The sequence below is a fragment of the Taudactylus pleione genome, unplaced genomic scaffold (assembly GCF_031769625.1).
Source record: "Taudactylus pleione unplaced genomic scaffold, aTauple2 ptg000729l, whole genome shotgun sequence".
Taxonomy (NCBI): domain Eukaryota; kingdom Metazoa; phylum Chordata; class Amphibia; order Anura; family Myobatrachidae; genus Taudactylus; species Taudactylus pleione.
This window is the reverse complement of record NW_028285131.1, coordinates 812,548-828,291: the sequence shown is the minus strand read 5'-3', so window position 1 is coordinate 828,291 and position 15,744 is coordinate 812,548. Positions and strand designations below refer to the sequence as shown.

At 43.4% G+C, this 15,744-nt stretch overlaps 1 protein-coding gene across 1 annotated transcript in view; it reads right to left on the bottom strand.

Moving 5' to 3' along the window:
- IGSF5 (immunoglobulin superfamily member 5) overlaps window positions 1-15,373 on the bottom strand; it is a 50,927-nt gene extending 35,554 nt beyond the window's left edge. The window contains exons 1-4 of the mRNA XM_088456951.1: window positions 15,358-15,373; window positions 14,995-15,315; window positions 13,155-13,466; window positions 4,809-4,937 (exon numbers count right to left, since the gene is read on the bottom strand). Coding sequence (XP_088313077.1) covers window positions 4,809-4,937; window positions 13,155-13,466; window positions 14,995-15,315; window positions 15,358-15,373 — 778 coding nt within the window. The remainder of the gene's footprint in view (window positions 1-4,808; window positions 4,938-13,154; window positions 13,467-14,994; window positions 15,316-15,357) is intronic.
- Between the last annotated feature and the right edge of the window lie 371 nt (window positions 15,374-15,744).

Genomic DNA, 15,744 nt, shown 5'->3' with positions numbered 1-15,744 from the left:
ATTTCTGTATGATCACAGCTCCACGGTGGTGGGAAGATTTCCAAGACAGAGAGCATTATTGGTTCATGGACTATGGTGCATTCTGCACCCACAAAGGACTGTTGTGGATTTTTGCTGAATCAAAGCAGCTATCTTTACAAGCTGACAGCAGACAGCCAGAAGAAGGGGCTAGCGAACTTGTTGCATCTATGACTGTTTTCCAAGTCACTGACAAGACTGGATGCCCTGTAAGTCTTCACACTGAGAAATTGACATTTGACACAAAGTCTATATGTGCTGCTGTCCAAAGCTGGAAGATCGACGAGGGACATGCTGATACACACACCTACAGCTTCAATGGTGTGTGCACAAGTGAACTGAGCACAGAAGATGGTGTGCAATTCACCGCAAAGACAACACTGATGGTGCTAGAACTCTTAAGCCATGACGGAGCTGACGCTGCATTCGAGCAAGCTCAAATCAATGGGATTCCTTATATCCAAACCATGGTTAGAGACTTTGCAAAAACCTATTACGTTTGCCAACAACTGGAAATCTGGCCTACCTTGCTTGCTACTGATAAAGGCCTCATATACTGTGAAATGACTGCACAAGTCTGGCAATTTGAATTCATCGTTTGCCACCAATAAGATGGAGGACGAGTGCTGTACTGAACAGCTACAGAACACTGTTATTCAGGAGTGAAGTTGTCTCAAGCAGAGTGATACAAGATAAGAGACTTTCCTGAAGATGTGACACAGACTGACTTGTTGATATTATGGGATGTCTGAGAGGATGCAAGCAGACAAAGACGCCCATTTTACAGAAACATGGAGTGTATTGGGTTTTCTATGCTTCATACCATTCACAAAACTGACATCAGTATGATTGAATGAGTGAATGTGTTGTTTAGGAAACAGGAATGTTCATATATATACAATGTTGGGTGTTTAGAGCAGGCTGTATACAGTACATATATATTTTGTTAACCGGAGGGTGGTAAAAGGTTGAACTTTTAAGTAAGATATCTGGTACACAGACACAAACACTTATGATAAGGTTGTTGTGAATAAATGTTTAGTAGGAAGAGAATAGAGACAAGTGTAAGAGATAATTGCAGCAGGATAAGTAAATGCTTATTTTGTTTTGTTGTTATGGTTTATCTCACACTGTTTCTTTGTCTAAGCCAACAGATTGATGATCGTCGCTGGAGGTGAGAGAACGTCGCTGGAGGTGTGTCTAAGATGGCGATGACCTGAGAGTGATTTCTTATACAGGAGAGAGTCCACGAAGACAAAAGAGTTATAAGATGTGACAGCACAGCCATTACATACATCTATGTGTATTCTGCAAGACTGAACTTGTGCCTTATATTGGTTGGATCCACACTCACCAATATTCTCAAGACTTTTTCAAGATGTCATTGAACTGAACTGAACTTTGCTTTACTTTACTGATATTATTATCTTATAAGTAACTGATATATTTGATATAATCATATGTATTCTTCACTGTTTTATTAGAATATTCACATGATATATAGGAATATATATATATATATATATATATATATATATATGTGTAGAGAGTTAGAAATGAAACAAGAGTTCAGTGATGCTTATTGCCAGGATTCTGCAATACAGCCAGAGTGGTCAAGTCCTGAATGGAAATGTTGCTTTAGTGATTTTATATTATTTGTTATATGTAATCATAGTACTAACCTTGTTATATTATATGTTGTTACATAGTGTGTTAGGATAAGTAGTGAAAGTTCAATGGAGGTTTAGATTATGCAATGGGGATCATGTTCCTTATATTTGATATGTAGAAATCAAAGGGTGGAATGTTACCAGTGGTGAAATAGTTAATTTCTACATAGGCATATAAGTTGTAAGTTGTAACACACATATATACCCCTTGCTAGGCCTCTTTGAGGTTTGAAATGAGATTGTCTTAATACAGTTGCTGTTTTACCATAGAATGGTCAAATTACCTTTTGGGGTCAAAGAAGACATAAATTGAGGCCTAGCTCCCACCTGCCATTTCCACAACTATAAGTATAATGAGCCATTCATAGCCTACATGTTCTTATCAGTAGTGAACCACATTCCACTCTAAGATTTGTAGAGATGCTATGAATTATGGGTAATTAACAGTGATGTCCAGACTCTATACAAAGGAGCCTTGAAATAGAGTTCATCTCCAGACATTAGGATACGTCATAAATGTATTCTCTTTGTCTGAACATCTTAGTGCTTACGGAGCATGTGCAATAGAGAAAAGTTTGGTCAATGCTATGCTGGACCAATGAGTGCTTGATACCTAGCACTGTATGTAATTGATATGGGCTTAATATCCGGAAAGCCAACACCCCAGACTAGGGTATAAAAACCAGAGGTACACAAAGGACCCATTAGCTCATGTATGGACCTAAGACTCTGCAGTAGAGGTGCCTGCAATGTAAATTTAATTATCTGGGCGTTGGAAAATGAGGGCTCCCCAGAGAGAAGATAAGATGAAGTACATCTTATGCTGAAGATGATGATTTACCGGTGTCATCTGAATACATAGACAAAAGTTGAGTATACTCTATACTTTGTATGTTGTTTGTTTATTGTTTGTTTGTTACTTGTAAATAAAGTGTGTTCATTTGTACTCACTCATATTGGTCACATGTGTGTACTATTTCATTCCGATCAGAACGAAACCCACCGTTATGCACGGTCACTTGTAACACATGGAATCCTTTTGGAGCCCAAGTCTCCGCGGGTGTATTCTAATACATCCTGGTGATCTACTGTATAATTTTTTACTGTTTTGAATATCGGCAATAAGAAATTATAATCATCAGGTCCAGAACCAGATAATTCATACATCTGCTCCTCAGGGGTCTATTCTTCATCACTTAAATTCATCAAGATCCAAAAATATAATCTTTTTGGAGCCTGACTGCGAGAGAATTCGCCGTCTTCAGATAGTGTTTGTTCCTGCTCTCCCGCTCCTTACCTATAGGAACGAGTTCCAGGTTGCGAAGAGGGATCCTTTTGAATCTCTCTGACTCTGTACAACTCCTTCCGCTAGATACCGGGCTAGGTGCACTAGCACTGCGAGTCACATTCACAGTGCTAAGTTACACTGACACAAAAGTAGTAGTGAAGGGGAACGTTAATTTTCAGATCAGCTGTTTCCGCACTCGCACCAGAACAATGTTAAATTACTCCAGTGAATTTGTATCCACCACTGCTACTCACAGCGAGTTGGGCGCTTAAATATCAGAGGCCGTCTGGTCCTCGATAATTAACATTATGAATGGACCCTCAGTGAAGTAATAATACAGTTATACTATGTATATTTATTGTAGATAGATAGACAGACAGATAGATAGTAGATAGATATATAGATAGATAGATAGATTTGAGATAGATAGATAGATAGATAAATAGATATGAGATGGATAGATAGATATGAGATAGATAGATAGATAGATAGATAGATAGATAGATAGAGACTATGAGATAGATAGATAGAGAATATTAGATAGATATGAGATAGATAGATAGATATGAGATAGATAGATATGAGATAGATAGATATGAGATAGATAGATATGAGATGGATAGATAGATAGATAGATAGATAGATAGATATGAGATAGATAGATAGATAGATAGATAGATATGAGATAGATAGATAGATATGAGATAGATAGATAGATAGATATGAGATAGATAGATAGATAGATATGAGATAGATAGATAGATATGAGATAGATAGATAGATAGATAGATAGATAGATAGATAGATAGATAGATAGATAGATAGATAGATATGAGATGGATAGATAGATAGATAGAGAATATGAGATAGATAGATAGATAGATAGATAGATAGATAGATAGATAGATAGATAGATAGATAGATATGGGATGGATAGATAGATAGATAGATATGATATATATATATATATATATATATATATATGAGATAGATGGATAGATAGATAGATAGGAGATAGATAGGTAGATATGAGATAGATATGAGATAGATAGATAGGAGATAGATAAAGTGTAGCTATATTCTAATTACTATGTTTGTTTATCCTAGGTTCATAAAAGTAACTATAAGTATAAATTGAATTAAACAGCATATAACCTCTATTCATAAAATAAAAATAACCCCATATATAGTATACAGTATGGCACTGTTCCCTAAACAGTAATAGGTGTGTGAGGAATTTAATTTTGCAAGAGAAACATATAAAATCATACCCAGACACATGGGTGTATCCATACCTCCCAACTGTCCTACTTTGAGTGGGACAGTACCACAGTTTCCTGCGGTGGGGGTTGAGACAATGGGGGGAACACACGCCCCTGATCTGCATAGCAGCGGGTGAGTATATGCCGTGCACATGCGGACGCCATCTACACAGTTTGTGAAGAGTCGCTGGGGTTAGCTCAGCATCTTCGCCAGTGCTGGCCACTCCCCCAGAGTGACAAAATTGGGGTGTTCCGTGAGACCACGCCCCTCACCATGAGGCCACACCTGATTACGATAAGTGAAATGACGGGAGGTAAGGTGTATCTGTAATGTGAGTATGGTGTGTGGTGCATGCGGGCCCCTGGGTTATTTCCCCTGAGATTGGAGCATGTGCAGTAGAATCTGGAACAGTACCACAGTGTAGTAGAGACTTGTGCCAGTGAGAGAGGGGAAGTCCAGCACGGAGACTGCACACTGGCTTCTCTCCTTTGTTATATCGCCCATTTTCAGACGTTCTCTAGACGTATTCTTTTATGGCAATGGACAATAAAAGAGCTAACAGTACTTACCTCTGTCTTTCTTTTTGCAACAAAATATCACTATTATTGTGATAATGACAATCAGCAGCAACAACCCGCCGATGGCACTGAAGACAGCGATGAGTATTATGTCCGTCTGACTCAGGGAAGAGGAACTTCCTGGAAAACATTATAATGAACATAAAGGGCTATTGCATCATGTTCCCTGTATAAAAACATGGGTAATCCCTTTGAAAAACAAAAAATCCTTTTAAAGAAACAATGTGCTTTTGGCTAAACCGTGATGACATACATATGGAGTGGCGTGTATGCGAAGGGGATGACTGTTTCAGTTGTAGGTGCCCATCATACTGATGACATCAGCGCATGGAATTATTGGGCAGGTGCGATGTGTACGCGTCAGGGCATCCATACAGTTGCATTAACATTCCGTTTGTAAGTAATCCATTCACACTCAGGGCCTGATTCAGAGCCGGACGCTCTGACCAGAGCGCTCGCTCTGAATCAGGGCCCTCCTCCATGAAAATGGAGCGTCCTCCTGGACGCTCGTATAGCTGTGGGTGACCACCCACAGCTATAGCGAGCGTCCATGATGATGGTCGCGATGGTCAAGACCATCGCCACCATCGGGCTTGCGACGGAGACCCTGCGGTAGGGTCTCGCTGCCGCAAGCCCTGGAGTGATTTTGGCTCTATCAGAGCCAAAATCACTCCCACTGACATCACTAGTGATGTCAGTGGGGCGGCTTCAGACGGTAGGCGTTCCCATGGGAACGCCTCCGTCTGGCCGCCACACCCCCGGAACGCCCACCAAAGGGGGCGTGCTGTCAATCAACATCGACAGCACGCCCCCTTTGGTGCAAGACACGGAGCGACAGCTTGGCTGTCGCAGTCCAGGTCTCACGCATGCGCACGACGTAGCTCCCTCCTTCATGCGCATGTGCAGTGGGGCAACATCGACCCGTTTGCGAGCATCCTTTGCTCGCGAACGGGTCTGAATGACCCCCTCAGAACGGTGCCGCACTCAGAGGTCAGAACTGCCTGTTACTCAGTATTAGGACCTCACCAACTGGGGCAAATACTGTCATAACGGTAAGGCTCTAAGTAGAAATGATATGCCTGTTCTTACAGTATTTTGATGTATTTTTATCTTTTTTTTGTATAATAGGTAAACTTGTTGTTTAATCACCTTGTGAATTTGTGACCCTAAATTACTACAGATCACCAACCTCTTCTTATTCATACGTATATCATGTCTGATTAATATTCAGTAAGTTATCACCCTCTTGTGGACACTGAAAATAGTTACGTAAGTAGAGGTGAAAATTTAAAAATATATTTTTAATATCACACAGTATTTCAGGTATGTTGTGTAAATGTCAACATATTACATAAGAAAAACTTGTTATATTTATGATCTTGCAATTGAGGGCATTCCTGTACCCTATTGCTAACAGGAAAAAGAAACATAAAAGCACTTACAATATTATATATAAAATATGTAGATTTAAGAGTAAACTTTGCACCATGGCAAAATCATGTTGCACCGTAGAAAGAGAGCGGGGGCTTCGGTTTGTGGGCAAATATAAAATTTGTGTACAAATTTACAGTAGATTTGGGAAGGACCACATCCCACCTCAACTCTAAAGAGTAAATTTACTAAGAATCATTTCTGGTCCGAGTTGATACACTCACAGCATCGCTGAAACACGGTGGAGCTTTGACAGCTGAAACACTAAAAATTTACCAAGATACCTGTTTTGCTGAATTGTGTTTTTCGATGATTTATGTGATCAAGTTTCTCCCCGAGTTCCCTGTCTGACCGCAGTCAAACACTCCCGAACATGCAGCCTGCACATATCAGTGAGATAAGTGCAGACTGCATGCGTGTATAGTGGAAAAAAAGTGGAAAAATCAGAAATAGAACCGCGTGGTGTCCCCCCAAAAGCATAACTAGCCCCAGGCTCCTAAGCCAGTCTTGGTTTTAAAAATATGGGGAAAAATGGTGCGGGGTTGCCTGTATTTTAAAACCAGCACTGGACTCAAACTAGATGGAGTGTAATGCCTCAGCCAGGGGACCCTTTCACTGGGTCACCCAAAGCATTAACACCCCAAACTAGTCAGCCCAATAATAAAATAATAATAGATGGGTACTATTGTTTTTTACAGTGGGACTACAGGTGCCAGCGTGCCGGGCCGGGACTCCACTGGAGAAGATGACCAACCTGCGCCAGGAGGTAGGTGAGCATTTAATTTTTAGGGATAACCATGGATTTCTACTGGACATGGGGACCAATCACCGGTGACAAGATATGTATGTGTGAGTGTGGTTTGTGTGTAATATAATTGTACTTGTGTGTGTGTACTGTGTTTGTTTTACTATTTTCTTTACAGTGGGGGTGTCGGTGCCGTCCTCTTGCTGGCACTTGTAGCTCCACAAGTGCCAAAGGGCAGGTACTGGCACCTGTAGTCCCACTGTAAAACAATAGTACCCATCTTTTATTAACACTATTTCTCTTGCACCCACAGGCCAGGGGTGCAGGGAAGAGCCCCGGGCTTCAGCCTAGGCCTGGGGTGCTGAGGAGATAGGCACCCCTTTATTGGGGGGGGGGTCCCCACCTGTTCTGTGATCCACAGCCTGGGCTGACTAGTTTGGGGGGTTAATGTTTCGGCTGGGTTGACCCGGTGAAAGGGTCCCCTAGCTGTTGCATTACACTCCAGCTAGTTTGGTGCTGGTTTTAGAAATATGGGGAACCCCATGTCTTTTTTTTTTTTAACATTTAACCCTTTTTAGATTATTTACAGGCAGAAACGGACATGGATCACACCATACTTGCCTACTTTTGAAAAAGCATTTCAGGGAGATTATGAAAGCAGCACCTATGAGCGCGGCGGTAAAGTGGGCGTGTACTACTACATCTGAGAGGCGTGTCATAAAATTGATTTACGTCCAAATGTAAATGAGCCCCAAAGCAGTTAGTAAGATCTACTTGTTGATGAAAACACACTGATACTTCTCAGAAAATGCATGTAGCTATAGGGATCATTGGGCCTGATTCAGAGCCGTTCGCTATTTGTGGTCGTTCGTTCAAAAACAAGGGGTGGCTATTCAAATGATCCGTTCGCAAATTGCAGTCTGTTCCCACCTCTAAGTCTGAACGAGCGAGCAAAACATACGCTCGTTTTTTTGATAAAAACGCCCCCTGGCCGCACGCACCATACGTCATGTCCGCTATTTATTAGATTAATCGAGTACATCGTACAGCGTATGAACTGCTCGCTATTCTTGTGGTTGGTGTTTTCAACCGCTATTTTGCGAGCAGTTCTGAGTTAAAAAAAACCAAGTGACGTGGTCAATGACGCTGCTGTATTAATTATGCACTCCCTTAAAACGCCCGTTTTGACCTTTAAGCACGCCTGCGTTCGGATCTCCACTCCCCGTTTTCAAGCACCTTCCCCTGTTACCACCCACATATGCCTCATTCTGTCACTCAAAATAGCAGGCCCTCGCTATATTGCGTACCAACGATTTTCGGCCGCACTGACTGGTTCGCGCATGCGTACTAAAAACCGTACGCATGCGCAGATGTGCGAACATCGCTCGGAACGAGCGTACTGCCGCTAGCGAGTGGCTCTGAATGAGGGCCATTGTGTCTTATAACCAATGCAGGGAAATGATACTAATGATCCAATTGGAATGTATATATCTCTGTTTTTTTTTATATAACAGCTTCATAATGTGGGTAAGGTGCAATCAGGGAGATTACTGGACTCTTCAGGGAGATTGCTACTATTTCAGGGAGTCTCCCTGACAATCAGGGAGAGTTGGCAAGTATGGACTACACTGATCTGTGTATGTTTCTGTAGTACAGAGGCCCTGATTCAGAGCCGGACGCTCTGACAAAGCGCTCGCTCTGAATCAGGGCCGTGCCTGCTCCTTTTTGGAGCGGCCCCCTGGCCGCTCGCATAGCTGTGGGTGACCACCCACAGCTTTAGCGAGCGGCCAAAATGATGGTTGCGATGGTCAAGACCATCGCGACCATCGGGCTTGCAACGAAACCCTGCGGTAGGGTCTCGCTGCCGCAAGCCCAGGAGTGCTTTTGGCTCTATCAGAGCCAAAAGCATTCCTACTGACATCACTAGTGATGTCAGCGGGGCCGGACCCAGACGGTAGGCGTTCCCATGGGAACGCCTCCGTCTGGGCAGCCACGCCCCTGGCACGCCCACCAAAGGGGACGTGCTGTCAAACACCATCGACAGCACGCCCCCTCGGGTGCGAGACCCTTAACGACGGCTTGGACGTCGTTATTCGGGTCTCGCGCATGCGCACGACGGATGCGCCTCTGTCGTGCGCATGCACACTTGGGCACCATCGTCCCGCTTGTGAGCGCTCAGTGCTCGCGAGCGGATCTGAATAAGGCCCAGAGTTTACACCCGTGATTATAATCACGATTCTTGGTAAATTCCTGTGTTGTATTCCTGTCTACGGAAAGTACCTGCGAGTTTGGCCGATGGTGTATTTATTTCTCTTTGTGTTTTCACCAGTGTTTTAAAGAGAGTTTCATGGTTTCTCACCCGAGTTTGCCTTTAACAATTTTGCAAGTGGTAAAAAATGGCCAAACACACCAATTCCCATCTCAACCAGACACGATTCTTAGTAAATTTACCCCTAAATCTCAGTGTAAAAAGTAGTCAGTATTTTCCCTGCATGGTATGTCCAGGTGAAATTTTGCACTATTTAAATGGAATTGGATTAAAAGCGAAACCCATGGGGACAAATTTACTGGTAGATTTTTGGTCGATGTTAATTTTTGGTCGATTTTTGGACGATTTTCCACCGATTTTGCAAAGAAGAGATTTGCTCAAATCAAAATCGTCGTCAAATCAAACAAAAATTTGACTTTACAACACTTTACAACATCGGACCAACCATCGATACTTTGACATAGAATAAAATAGAGACCAGAGATTTACTAACGGTCGGTTTAGAAATCAACTGAAAATCGACCAAAAACTCAACCAGACAATAGACCTGTCTGAGGAAGGCGAGTTTGGGAGAAGCACTGCACAGTCCACTTTGATCTGTGCAGGCTTCTTAGACCTAAAAGCAATTAAATATTTTAAACATTTTTGAAAAAATGTGTGGGGTCACCCCTTAAATCAATAACCAACTCTGGACCTTTTTTGGCAAAAGGCCGCTACACACTAGACCATATCGTGAGTGATTTGGTTGATTCTGACGCATCCAGTGTGTATGCTCTATCTCGATCCTGATGCCTGCACCTGCCGGTCGCATCTTCAGATCTTTTGTTCATGCAGAAAGATCTGTCAATCTTGTTAACGATTCCCGTTATCGTGCAGTGTGTACGCACTACCGAACGACAAACGATATGTTGTTCAGACCTGCACATTGCGGCCGTCCCTTCACAGGCATTCCCACTCCCTTATCATACCTGCTTTAGACACAGATACATGCACAGATCAGTGAGCTCCGTGCATGCATCTGTGTAAAAAGCTTGTAAAGTGAAAAATAAAATAAAAAATAGCGTGGGGTCCCCCCCTAAAAGCACAACCATCCCCGGACTTTACAGAGCCAGACCTGGTTGTTAAATCAACATCATCTCCTGTTTTTATTAGATTAATTGGGAACATCGAAAGGCATCTGAACTGCTCGCAGTGCTTGAGGTAGGATTTACGTCCCGTAATCACTGCGAGCAGTTCAGGCTAAAAGACAACCAAGTGACGTGGTCGATGACGCTCCTTTGCTAATTATGCACTCCCATTAAACGCCCTTTTGACCGTTGGGCACGCCTGCATTCGCACAACCACTCCCCCGTTTTCAAGCACCTTCCCCCGTTACCACCCACAAACAGCACATTCTGTCGCTCAAAATAGCAGCCCCTCTGTGTTTTACGAGTGCACGATTTCCGACCGCAATGACTGGTTTGCGCGTGCGCATTGCGAACCACACGCATGCGCAGTTGTGCTACCATCACTCAGAGCGAGCGTGCGGACGCTTACGAGCGGGTCTGAATCAGGCCCTGAGTTCCGTCACCTCTAATGGTAGGTGGAACTAGTTCCACCCCCACCAAGTCCCTGCACAGAAGTCTCACAGACAGAGAGCCACTAACTGTGCCTAGGGAGGCTCAATTTCTTCAGAGGTCCCTCATTTCAGAGAAACCAGGTAAGGAAAGGATCAAGCGAAGGCAATACATAGGGGTTGCAAAAAAACATTAGGCATCCAAGTGACATAGACTAGATTGTGGAGACCCCATAAAAAAATCAGAGGCACGGCAGAAAAATATCACTGATGATATAGAACTTTTTTTTAATCTTTTAAGTGATCTAACATTGTAGTCTCAACTGATTGCAGGAGTGCTAAAAAAAACAAACATCTAAAATGTATTTCACACTGTCATACCCCCAAAAGCATCTGGGGGCCTAGGCAGCCTCAAACCATTCACTTTACAGTTTCCTATACACAACTGTGTGTAAAGAACAGTTTTCACACTTGTTTTGACAAGTCACACTGGAGTGGCGGGGGTAGAGTGGGGAGTACGTGGCATGAGAGATGAGTTCCACCACCTCTCCAGGACCACTTTAAGCCCTGCATGTAAGCATCCATCGTCTTCTTAAAACAAAGCAGCAAGTCCCGATTTCACGAACATAAGTACCATCCTCTAGGATGACAGCTCAGCCGCAGCATTTCTCCATTTCTCTATAGAAATGCCGGCGCTGAGTATTCATAGGCTGAGAGAGGTGAGCCTCCAACGCTCTCAGCCAGTGAGCACTTCCCACCAATGACTTCAATGGTGAGAACTGTTAGGTAACCTTTAGCAACCTAGCGGTTCTCACCATTGAGGTCAATGGTTTGGACCATTCATTGGCTGAGAGACAGGAGCTGTCATTCAGGAAGTGCCCTCCTTAGAGGATGGTACAGTTTGTGGCTCAGGACTTGCTGTTCTTTGTTTTAAGAAGACGGTGAATGCCTACATGGAGAAGAGGGCGTGTCCAGGAATTGTAGGTGAGTACATGTGAGTGTGCATGTATGTTATAATAAAATTATACTGTCACAGTGTTTGTGTCTATTTTAATATTTATTTTGCAGGTCAACTACATGTACAAGCAGGCCCTTAATGTCCCGCATGCTGGTACTTGTGGTTCTGCAAGTACCAGCATGCAGGGGAATGTTTGCCGGGGATAGCCCCGGGTTATCAATCCAGGCTTGGGGTGCCCTGGAGAGGGGAGACCCCTTTATTGGGGGGGACCCCACCTCCCCAGGGATCCCAGGCCTGGGAAGACTAGGAGTCAGGTGTAATGCTTTGGCCAGGGGACACGGTGAAGGGGTTCCCTGGCTGTGGCATTACACCTCCGCTAGAAAGAGTCCGGTGCTGGTTACCCTTACTCAGTTTTTCCCCAATATTTTCACAACCAGGACTGGCTCTGAAAGGTCCGGTGCTGGTTGATCTTTTTATTTGGGGATCCCAAGTAATTTTTTATTTTAACACTTTGCTTTTTACACACAGATGCATGCATGGATCTCACTGATCTGTGCATGCATCTGTGTCAATAGCACAGCCCCCTATTTAAATTTTGAGGATATCTTTAAGATGGTCAACAGGTGTCTGCAGCCAAAATCTATGCAGCAGGGCCACCTGGAGCGTCCTTAGGGCGCTTTAGACAGTCACACTGCTGCCCTTACAGCTCCCCAGAGCATCCTCAGGATGCTCCAGTAATTGCTGTAATCACCGGCGATTGTGCGCCCGCCCATGTGTGACATCACATGGAGGAGGCGTGGCCTGCACCCGGCCCGCAAATAATGTTACATATATCAAAATGGCCCTCAGCGGGAAAAAGGTTCCCCACCCCTGATTTAAACTAATGTGAAAAAAACTTTCAAACAAAAATTTAGATAATTATTATTTTTTTCCTTAAATGATTACATGACAAATTAGGCACTGCCCAAGCCCCAGCCATGATCTACCGTACAAAGACTACAGTTAGCCGGGAAATCGGGACAAATGTAAGTTTCTGTACGTGTGTAGTCTATGCACAAATTTAGGGACTTGTATCAGCTACTGTACATCGTCCAAAAATACAGTATTTACTGAGCATCAGTTTTGACTGTCATTGTAAATCCACCGTTGATGCACATTGGTTTTTTTTAGCCCCTATTCCATAATCCTTCCCATAAAACCGACGGGAATCTGCTGTAAATCGTCCGCGGTTTTCAATCACTGCACAGATCACTAGAATCTTTAAAATCAGTAAAAAAAACAAAAAAAAACAAAAAAAAAAACATTGTGGGGATCCTCGCCCGCCCCTCCCCCCAGTTCCAAAATTGACAATAAAGGTCTTTCCCATCAGACGCACTCACCTTGGGTTTGTTGTTCCCGTACTGCCACATGGACTGTAGCAGACTGCGGTTCAGGCAGAGTTGATATTGAGGCCAGGCAGGTTAAATCCATATCCCCTTCTGGTCTGATTGTAAAATTGCTTACTGCTGTGACACTGCCTTCTGCTCCTGTAGTGTAGACCGTGAAGTAATATAAATTGCTCGCTAAAGTATTGTTCATTTTCCAAGTGATGGTCGGAGCTGGAATCCAATTTGCGGCATTGCAGATCATGCTTATTGTGGTGTTTGGTTTCACAGTGACGCTCCCATTTGTTATCTGTACGGATCCTTTGACTGCAAAAGGGACAAAATGTTGGGAATGTTACAAATATATTATGTATATTAACGTCATTTGGAACCCCGAGACATGCCAAGGGTTCTAAACAACATTTGGGGGTCTATTTATAAATCTTTGCATTGGGCCCTCTGAAAACGGACATCCCATATCGCTGCATATCACAGCAATTTGGAATGATGTTTTTTTCACCAATATTTATTAATCCGTGGCTCTTGTTGAAGCAACCTGAAGATAGTATTAGCTATCTGGTTATTAAGCTATGAAGACCTTGATCTACTAGAGAAGAACACAGCCCAATGAAAACAAATGGGTAATGCTGTATCCTGCGTTAGTAGATTTCTATGCTATATCTGGTGTTCTGTTTTGGTACATAGCAGGGGGTAGGTGAATCATGTGGAAACTGCTGTTAATGCATTCTATGGTGGCTGGTGGTTGGGGGAGTTAGGTTTAGTAAATAGGCCCCTTGGAGATTTCCTGCTCTCTTTTGAGAAGCAGATTATTATAGTGTTCCAGTTAAACAGTTAATGCATTTTCACACTAATAATGGGAAGTGCTGTTAGAAAATACTTTGCTCAGAACCAGGGATATCGATGTGAGACAGATTTGGTAGGCGTATTTGCTTTTGGTTTTGAACAGGATGCAAATCGAATCTAAAAAACATATATAAAAAAGAAGCAGGCTCAGAGCACTATGATCTGTGCAAGCTTCTTAGGCTTAAAAGCAGCTAAATAGTTACACAAATAAAGGTAAAAAACAGTGTGGAGTCCCTTTCCCTCTAAACCCATAACCAGCTCTGGACCTTTTAGCCTGGTCTGGTCAAATAAATTTGAAAGAATTCCAAAACCAAAACTGAACCAAAACACTTGAGGGTGGTTTTTCCCAGAGCCGTAACTAGACTTTTTGGAGTCATGTGCCAGAGAGAGCATTGACGCCCCCTCCCCTCCCCTCCCCCCAATTTTTAAATTGGGACATCAGATAGTGCACCTGAAAAAGGGCCTTGGCCTCATGGGTAAGGGCCAGGGAAGAGATAGTGGAGACCAGGAGATGCTGGGGATAAAAGAAGAGGAATGATAATAAACAGGAAGATTGACAGGCCCAAACAGTGCCCCCGGTCCTGCGATAGCCTGTGCCATGGCACAGGTCGCACCACCCTAGTTATGGCCCTGTTTTTAAAAAAAATAAACCCATAACATTTGAGAGTTGTTTTGCTAAAACCAAAACACAGGGGTCCGCGCCCATCTCTATACTGAAAGTGGGGGCCCAATAGAGATTTCAGTTTTAGGTTTTGGCTATTTTTATCCTGTAAATATTTTCATTTCCTTTTTTTTATTTATTTCATAGTGAAAAGATGATTCCCCCCCCCCCCCCTTTTGCAGACAGATTGCATTTATACATAGAATAATGTGTATACAGCATGTGAGCAATAGTGATGGGAGCTTTTGTTATGTTGGAAAAACTTCGATACACATATAGAGAAAACGAAATAACCCGAAAAATTGTAAAAAGTGAGATCATAATACACACCCTGAACAGAGAGGTAGGCTTCCCGATACGATGCAGAGAGGCTGCTACATGTTACGGTTCCGGAGTTAGTTTTATTGACATTGATCAGCGTTATCTCTGAGGTGAATGCTCCATTGACGGCATTGGTGCTGTTCCGTACATATATGTTATCGTTACCCACAGTGGTCCCCTCGGGTGTGATATTGACAACAAAGATGTTTCCTAGATTCCATGACACAGTTTTCCATCCCTCCTTTACAGTGCACTGGAAGCTGGCATTAGCGCCTGTGAGGACAGTAACATTCTGAGGACCTTCTAGAATATCGGAGCATGACCCAAAATCTGTGGAGAGGAAAACACAACACTCCTGTAAACAACACTCACAGTGGATTAAGCTCATTTCGTTAGAAGCACAAATAGGACAGACACATTCTTACAATGCACAGCGGGCCTGATTCAGCAAGCAACGCAAGTGAAAGAACGCACGGTGCGAGCCGATGGTTGCGATCTGCACATGCATATGCATCGCACTGCGCGAACAGGTCGCTGAGTACGGTAAGGGCTCTCTCAGAGTACGCAGGGAGCCAGCAGAGACCTTCGATGTTGATTCATAGGAAGTGCCGTTTGTGGGTGGTGACAGGGGAGTGGTTGGCCGAACGCAGACGTGCCTGTGCGTTCGCACGCCATTATAAATGAACCTCAGCGGTGCCGCACGCAGCCGGGCGCCACTCTGCGTGCGGGAATCTCTCAAGTCCTGCGGCAGGGTCAGGT